The 8457-nt window shown below is 46.2% G+C and overlaps 1 protein-coding gene across 1 annotated transcript; it reads left to right on the top strand.

Annotated features, from left to right (window-relative positions):
* The first annotated feature begins 1792 nt into the window (after positions 1–1792).
* MHC-DMA (HLA class II histocompatibility antigen, DM alpha chain) lies at positions 1793–6481 on the top strand. The gene is made up of 5 exons (XM_007972985.3): positions 1793–1949; positions 4139–4423; positions 5054–5332; positions 5564–5692; positions 6231–6481. Exons 1-5 carry the CDS (start codon positions 1862–1864, stop codon positions 6233–6235), a joined length of 786 nt encoding a protein of 261 aa, XP_007971176.3. The 5' UTR covers positions 1793–1861; the 3' UTR covers positions 6236–6481.
* Positions 6482–8457: the final 1976 nt, after the last annotated feature.

The following is an 8457-nucleotide window of genomic DNA, read 5'->3' as shown; positions in this document are numbered from 1 at the left end:
AGGACGCTCCTTTTTTTTTTTTTTTTTTTTTTTTTTTTTGTACTTCTTGCCCTTTTAACACCTTTGTAACCAATTCTCTATATTAAATTCTTTCAGTCTGAAGCACGTAAAGTAGTTAAATGCTCCTGACTGGATCCTGGATAACTGGTATGAGGTTTGGGGTTGAGCCCATGCATACTTTTGTCCTTGTTTCACTTCCCACTCCTTCTGCACAGTTTACTTGGGTGATCTTATTCATGGCCTCTGCTTTGACATTTGTGCTGATGACTCTCAAATCAGGCTCTTCAGACCATACCTGGGGTCCATACCCACATGACTCACTGTGCTCCCGTGCAGTTTTAGCTGACTGTTCCACTGGCATTTCAAATTCAACATGTACAAAATCAAGCTCTTTCTCTCTGTAAACCTGCTCCCATGGCATTCTTTCCTACTTCAATTCCGTCCATCCCTGACCACCCACCCAGCCACCCACGCTGGAAATCTGAGATATCCTTGATTCCTCCACCTTCTCACTCCCACAACTAATCAGTAGCTAAACCCTTTAGATTCTACGTCCTAATTATCTCAATATTCTATCTCCTCCACCTCCTCTAATTATGACTTAATTCAGGCTCTTATCATCTGTCATTTAAATTATTGCTGTATTGCTACAGGAGTGGTGTGTGTATGTGCAAATGTTCATCTTGGTATGCTATAGACTCTTGCCCAGCAGTTTTGCCTCAATTCTTTAAAAACTCTGGTTCATTGTTTGAAATATCAATCAGAACATTTTTTCCAAAATGCTAAAATGATTGTATCATCCCCCAGTTTTAATATCCCTATCATCTGCTAAGTAAAAGCAAGCTCCTCCTTGTGGCGTAGCAGGGCCCATGTGATCTGGCCCTTGCCTGAATTTGTAGCTCATCACAACATCCCTCTACCCCACATTACCTCCTATTATACAGGAACACACAAGTGACCTTCACAACATTCATATCAGCGAGTACACAGGGTCTCCAAAGAGGACCTCTGGATGCCTGTGATCTTTGTACTTCTGCCTACCCTTTGCCCTGGAATGTTTTTCTCTTCCCTTATGTTCTGCTGGTCAAATTGTTTTTCCTTCAAGACTTAGGAGCCTGCCTGATTATGTTCCTCCTATTCCGCATCCTCGTAAAATTACTGCATCCTCATAAAATTACAAAGCACTTGGCACATTCTTATTGAATACATTACATTGTTGTGTAATTATCCCTTGGCCCCCTCTCCAAGCACTAGACTCTAAGCTGTTTGAAGGCAGACTATGCCTATTCATCTTTGTATTTCTAGCCCTGGGCCCAACACCCAGCATTTCTTGTATTTTCAGCATATTTCTGCAAAATGAATTAGAGCTAATGCCTGAAGGAGAATGATTTTTTTTTCAGAAAGAGGAAAAACCAGGAGGGAGGAGAAGGCAGGATCTGAAGAGCCCTGGGAATTTACTTCAGGAAGATGCGGTTCCCCACTGCAGCATTCTGCCAGGAGGTGGCACTGCTCTGAAGAGCCAGCTGGTGGCTTACAGCCTGAGGTTGACAGCTTGAAACCAAAGAGGGAACTCCACCACGAAGCAACATTCCTCCACTGGGCTTCCCAGCCCAGTTACATGCCATACTCTGCCCTGGTCAAACAGCCAAGTCTTCAGGAGGTTGCTAGCCCTAGGCGTCTCCCCAGTGACTGATGATGTTAAACCCTACACTTCTCTGATTGGTTTAGACAAAATGACAAGGGTAGCTATTGGAAATTATCTGGCAAAACATGATCTAAGTCCACCCTCTGGGGGAGGGAGTTGGGGAAGTGCAAGGGTTGGCTGGGTTGGTAGCTCCTACCTACTGTGTGGTGAGAAGGTATGGGTCATGAACAGAACCAAGGAGCTGCGCTGCTACAGATGCTACCACTTCTGTGGCTGCTACCCCACTCCTGGGCCGTCCCGGAAGGTAAGATGGTACTCCCATTTACTTCCATCCTGAACCTAGGGAGCCCACCCAGTGTTTGTGAGGAAAAGTGCTGTGCTTTGTGAGTGGTGGGAAGTCTTTTGAGGCAGTTGAAACAGTAGGGGAGTGGGGAAAGACAGCTACTATGTATGGTTGGTAAACGATATCAGAGATGCTTTACATGTTCATTTAAGACAAATCTCTTGAAGTGGAGATTGTTCTCTCCGTTTTACAAATGAAGAAAGTGAGACTCAGAGTTATTTGTACAAGTTTACACCATTGGAAAGTGGTAGAGCTGGGATTTGAACAAAGTGGATGTTATTTTCACTCCTCCACTCAAGATTCTACTCTGCTTTCTATCATTAACTTATCTTGTGATTCTTGAAAAGTCTCTTAGTTTCATTCTCTGTAGAGGATGGCCCAGAATGGAAGAATAATCTGGAAGGTCCCTCTTCCTCCAAATGTCTGTTTTTCTGGGTATTGGGTTAAAGGTTTCCTGCTCGCTGAGCGATTCCTGCCAAGCGCTTCAAAGAAGAGGGATTATTTTATGCAGTTATGGGGTCACTTCTCCCAGTGCTGTCTTTGGGAGGCCTGGTAGGTTAAGGAACAGAAGACATTTTCAGAGAGGCTTGGTGCCAATGAAGTGGCTGAAGAAATGGCTGGAGACTGGTTTTCCAATTTACCATTTGTGTCTGGGGGTAGTGGGAGGCAGTCCCATCTATGGCTTGGAGAGGCTGTAGCCATTCCTCCTTCCCTTCTAAGAGTGAGAAACCCATCCATGGCCTTCTCTAGTCATTACAGTGGCCTGGTGTGAATTAGACAAAGGAATCTTTGGGAGGATACAGCCCTATGCCAGGATGTGTGGCGTGGTGAGCAGAATGCAGGCTTCCACTTGCTTCTTTGGCTAGGTGTCTTTGTGCAGCCCACAAACACACAACGAACAGAGTAACTCTGAATCTGTCACTTTATTTTATATATATGCATTTTTAAAATTTTTATTTGATTAATTAATTCTTCTTCTTATTATTTTGAGGCAGAATCTCTCTCTGTCACCCAGGCTAGAGGTCAGTGACGCGATCTCGGCTCACTGCAACCACTGCCTCCAGGGTTCAAGAGACTCTCCTGCCTCAGCCTCCCGAGTAGCTGGGATTACAGGTGCATGCCACCTCATCTGGCTGATTTTTGTATTTTTAGTAGAGATGGGGTTTCATCATGTTGGCCAGGCTGGTCTCAAACTCCTGACCTCAGGTGATCCACCTGCCTTGGCCTCCCAAAGTGCTGGGATTACAAGCTTGAGCCACTGCACCCGGCCTTTATATATATATTTTTTTGAGACGGGCTCATTCTGTCACCTGGGCTGGAGTCCAGTGACACAATCACGGCTCACTACAGCCCCAACCTCCTAGATACAAACAATCCTCCCCCCTCAGCCTCCAGAGTAGCTGAGACCACAGGTGCTTGCCACCACACCTGGCTAAGTTTTTGTATTTTTTGTAGAGACAGGGTCTCGCTGTGTTGCCCAGGTTGATCTTGAACTCCTGGGCTCCAGCAATCTGCCTGCCTCAGCATTCCAAAGTGTTGAGATTACAGGCGTGAGCCACCATGCCTGGACTGAATCTGTCACTTTAGACAGTAGAACTCTTTTTACTTTTGCCAACTTTAGACAACTGGCCTTTTTATAGGCCAGGGAAGCTTGGAGAGATGCTATAATATGTTCTTCACCCCCATTAGGAGGGGGAGTCTAAATAACAGACATGGGAAAGGGTCTCACCTCAGCCCACGCTCCTTGAAGCAGGCCTTGCTTGGTTTTTTTTTTGGTGGTGTTGTTGTTTTTTGTTTTGAGACAGAGTCTCACTCTGTCACCCAGGCTGGAGTACAGTGGCTTAATCTTAGCTCACTGCAACCTCTGCCTTCCTGGTTCAAGCAATTCTCCTCCCTCAGCCTCCTGAGTAGCTGGGACAACAGGCGCCCGCCACTGTGCTCAGCTAATTTTTTGTATTTTTAGTAGAGACGGCGTTTCACCATGCTGGCCAGGCTGGTCTCTAACTCCTGACCTCGTGATCTGCCCGCCTTGGCCTCCCAAAGTGCTGGGATTACAGGCATGAGCCACCGCGCCCAGCCCCACCTTGCTGTTTTTTAAGTTGGAGGAGAAGGCTCCCACCTCCCTGAACCTCACCCTATGTCCTTTGCAGCTTCTACTCCAGTGTGGCGAGATGACCTGCAAAACCACACATTCCTGCACACAGTGTACTGCCAGGATGGGAGTCCCAGTATGGGACTCTCTGAGGCCTACGACGAGGACCAGCTTTTCTTCTTCGACTTTTCCCAGAACACTCGGGTGCCTCGCCTGCCTGAATTTGCTGACTGGGCTCAGGAACAGGGAGATGCTGCTGCCATTTTATTTGACAAAGCATTCTGCGAGATGATGATCCAGCAAATAGGGCCACAACTTGATGGGAAAATCCCGGTGTCCAGAGGTCAGGGGTTTTCTGGGGAGTGAAGGGAGGAGGGCTGCATTCTTAACCTCATTGATCTGTACACTGAATAATTCCCCTTGATACCAGCTCCCCCTCTCAAATACCTTCTGGTTCTCTCCATCACCTTAATTTTTCCACCAGCCTTGGTCTGCACCCTGTGTTTTTTGGTGGGCAGAAGTACCTAGCATGTAGTAGGCATTCAGAACTATGTATTGAATGTGATGAATTCAACAGGTACCAGTTGATACCTACTGAATATTAACACTTGTGCTGCTATGCCCAGCAAGATGGATGGGAAGAGTGGAAATATCTGATGATGTGACTATGTCTTAGTGAGAAGACAGTGCATGGTTAGACGTCAATGTGAGCTCTAGACAGGAAGTGCTGAAGGAAGTCATGGTGGAGGGGTCCAGAGTAGCCTGGATTGGGCTCTGCTTCTAGGTCTAGCTGCAGTCCTTGCCTGGAAGAAGACCTCCCTTGGGAGCCCAGCTCCTCCCTCATCTCTGTCTCCCAAAGCCTGACCCACTGTGTTCTTCTCTGCCCTCCCCTCCATATGCCATGCACCCTCCAAACACAGAGATACCGTCTAAACTAGTCTCTTTTTTCTCCCACACCACAATCCCCCACCAGGGTTTCCTATCGCTGAGGTGTTCACGCTGAAGCCCCTGGAGTTTGGCAAACCCAACACGTTGGTCTGTTTTGTCAGTAATCTCTTCCCACCCATGCTGACAGTGAACTGGCAGCATCATTCCGTCCCTGTGGAAGGATCTGGGCCTACTTTTGTCTCAGCTGTTGATGGACTCAGCTTCCAGGCCTTTTCTTACTTAAACATCACACCGGAACCTTCTGACATTTTCTCCTGCATTGTGACTCATGAAATTGACCGCTACACAGCAATTGCCTATTGGGGTGAGGCTTTCTCCCTGGAAGTCTGGTCCTTTTGGGGGCAAAAAGGGATAGATCCATGGGAGGAGTCTTCTTTCTCCACTGGTACCTTGTTTAGTCCATTCCTACCCTAAGCCCATCCCAACCTTCCATGCCTCAGTTTCTCCCATGTCATCCCAGACACCCAAGTCATTCCCCTGGGAGGGAGGCTCCCTAACCAGGTCCCCAGGCTGAGCCGCTCCTTATTTCCTCCAGTGCCGCAGAACGCACTACCCTCAGATCTGCTGGAGAATGTGCTATGTGGCGTGGCCTTTGGTCTAGGTGTGCTGGGCATCATCGTGGGCATTGTTCTCATCATCTACTTCCGGAAGCCTTGCTCAGGTGGTATGTCATCTGGAGGGGGTGGGTGAGCCGTGGGAGCCAGATATGGTGGTGCATGTGTGCATGTGTCAGCATTATTTTGTGGCATGGGGGGACACATAGCAATCCTCAGGCTCTTGGGTGTGGGGGCCTGTATCCAGCACCATGGGAGCACATCTTCCCAGTTGGGGACCCAGTTACACACATACAGTTATGGGTCACAAGAATGGCTTTGAGTGAAAAAAGGAATCATGGGGTGCTGTAGGAAGGGTGCTTGGAGATGATCTGGGAACAAGGAGAGATCAACCTCTGCAGGGTATGCTGAAGGCAGGGCGAGCAAAGCCTTTGGGGAGGAGGAGGAGAAGGAGGAGGAGGAGAAGGAGGAGGAGAAGGAGAAGGAGGAGGAGAAGGAGGAGGAGAAGGAGGAGGAGGAGAAAGAAGAGGAGGAGGAGGAGAAAGAGGAGAAGGAGGAAGAGGAGGAGGAGGAGGAGAAAGAAGAGGAGGAGGAGGAGGAGGAGGAGGAATCCCCTGATGCCTTTCCTCCATCCCTGTCTCTCCCCAGACTGATTCTTCCAGACCAGAGTTTGATGCCAACAGCTTCGGCCATCCACACAGAGGATGCTCAGGTTTCTCAGGATCTCTTCTTCTCAGGGTAGAAGAAGTCTCTGGGACATCCCTGGGGTGTGTGTGTGTAGATTTCCCACCTGGGGACTCTGCTATCTCTGGGCTTGCATCCCAGGGATCCCAGAGTGGCCTGCCTATCACAACCACATCCCTTCCCTGCACAAGACAATAAATCATCTCATTTCTTTATATCAGGGTGGCTTCTTTCTTAACACACAGTATTTGTTTCTGGATAGCTCAACTTTAGTGGGTTGTCGTTTCAAATTCAGCATGCCTTAACCTGAACACAGCTTGCCCTCGTTAGGGAGGGAAATAGGGAAAACCCCTAATTTGCCGGCTGAGTTCTTATTCCCTGGTCTTGGCAGTACATGATGTTTTTCCTTCTATCGGTTTGTGCAAAATATGTGAGAAATGAAGGAAGAGTTATTTTCTAATAATCTGCTTACCAAATGGTTAAGGAAGCTGCTTGTGCGGGGTGTGTGTGTGTGTGTGTGTGTGTGAGTATTTTACTGTTTGTGAAAATGTTTATGTCTTGTATAGGCTGCCCTGAGGAACATATAACTCCCTTCAACCCTCACCGTAACTGGGAAACGGAAGCTCAGGGATGGGTAGAGTAAGCCCCCAGGTGCAATTCCAGTCAGTCATGTCAGTTCTGGGAAAACAGTATCATGAAGCCCCTAACATGAAGTGAAAACAGCCTGGAAGGGCAAAGAATTCACATGTCTTTCCTCACAATCTGTCCTTGGCCTGAGTGAACTGTCCAAGGAGAACTGCACAGGTGCTGTCCTGGGCAGATAGTGAAAGCTGGCAGCACATGACCACTGGTGGTAAATTGCTTTGCATGTGCTTTCTTTCTTGCATTCCTTAGGGTCTGGGAGTTGCTTTGGATGACAGGGTGACAATAAAGTTGAGAGGGCAATTACTTGGTGAGGGAGTTTCTGTTCTTGGCATTGTATTAGAGTCTAATCTAAAATAAAAATTCCCCCTAAGAGAAGTTAGCACTGTCTCTGAACCATCTCATTTCTAACAGCATTATGTGTGCTGGTTAAGAAGCACGGGCTCTGGAACCAGACTGCTGGGGATTCCATTGTAACTGTCAGCGTTTAGCTGTGAGCCCTTGAGCAAGTTACTTAACTTGTGCTTTGGTATCATTTTGTGTAAAAGGATGATGATAACAATGGTGTCCACCTTACCACCATGTTGCCAACATTTGAAAGTCAAATAAATATTAGTGAGGATAAAGGGAAAGGTGAACTCTAATATCTTGGTCTGTTGGTGGGATTGTAAACTGTTTATGACCCTTGAATTACAGAAATTATAAACTAGTTGAGTGAAAAAATTAATATAGGAAATAAGGCAGCATATCCTCATGCTGTGAAGCTTAAATAAGTTAATATCTATAGAATGCTTACAATAGTGTTTGGCACATACAAAATGTGCTCAATAAACTAATCTTATCATTACTTGTCTTGATCTTCAGAGGAGAACTTAGTTGCCTCGTAGACTTCTTTCTCTTTTCTGAAATACACCTTAATACTAGCTTCAAGTATTGTGTTTTCTCCATTTTAGATGTTTTTCTTTTTATTCTTACTTTACTAATTCTAGATATGGTGCTTTCTAGTTCTTCCTAATTTCTCTCTCTCGCTCTCTGTTTTTCAACTTATCTAGATATTTCCTGTCAGGCAAGCTTTAAAAGTGTTTTATTATGCTGTGTGACCTTAGACAAGTCACTTCCCCTCTCTGGGCCTCAAAGTCCTCATCTATAAAATGATGGGCTTAGATTAGATGCTCTCTGAACAAACCTTCTATTATACTGTTACTTAAGTACTCTAGAAGCACTCAGTATCCTCTCTAGTCTGGTGCCCCTTTTCTAATAAAAAATATTACTCACTATTCCCAGCAGGAATGATGTTCTTGAATGAATCTTTTTTCCTCACTCTTTCTTGAGGTATTATATCTGTTTTTGGTTTAGGGCATTTGCCCAGGCTCTTTCCTCTCACAGGAATGCCTTCTTTATTCTGCTTATCTTGTTCCTGTCTTAACCCACTCTATAGGTCCAACTCCAGTTCAACTTATTCCATGAACCTCCCCCTAATTTCTCTTTACTGAAATCTTCCAAGACTTAAAGCACTCAACCTAAGGATTGGGATATGCCGCTTTATTTC

This window comes from Chlorocebus sabaeus, chromosome 17 (assembly GCF_047675955.1).
Source record: "Chlorocebus sabaeus isolate Y175 chromosome 17, mChlSab1.0.hap1, whole genome shotgun sequence".
NCBI lineage: Eukaryota > Metazoa > Chordata > Mammalia > Primates > Cercopithecidae > Chlorocebus > Chlorocebus sabaeus.
The sequence above is the reverse complement of the archived record's forward strand: the minus strand, read 5'-3'. Positions and strand labels throughout refer to the sequence as shown.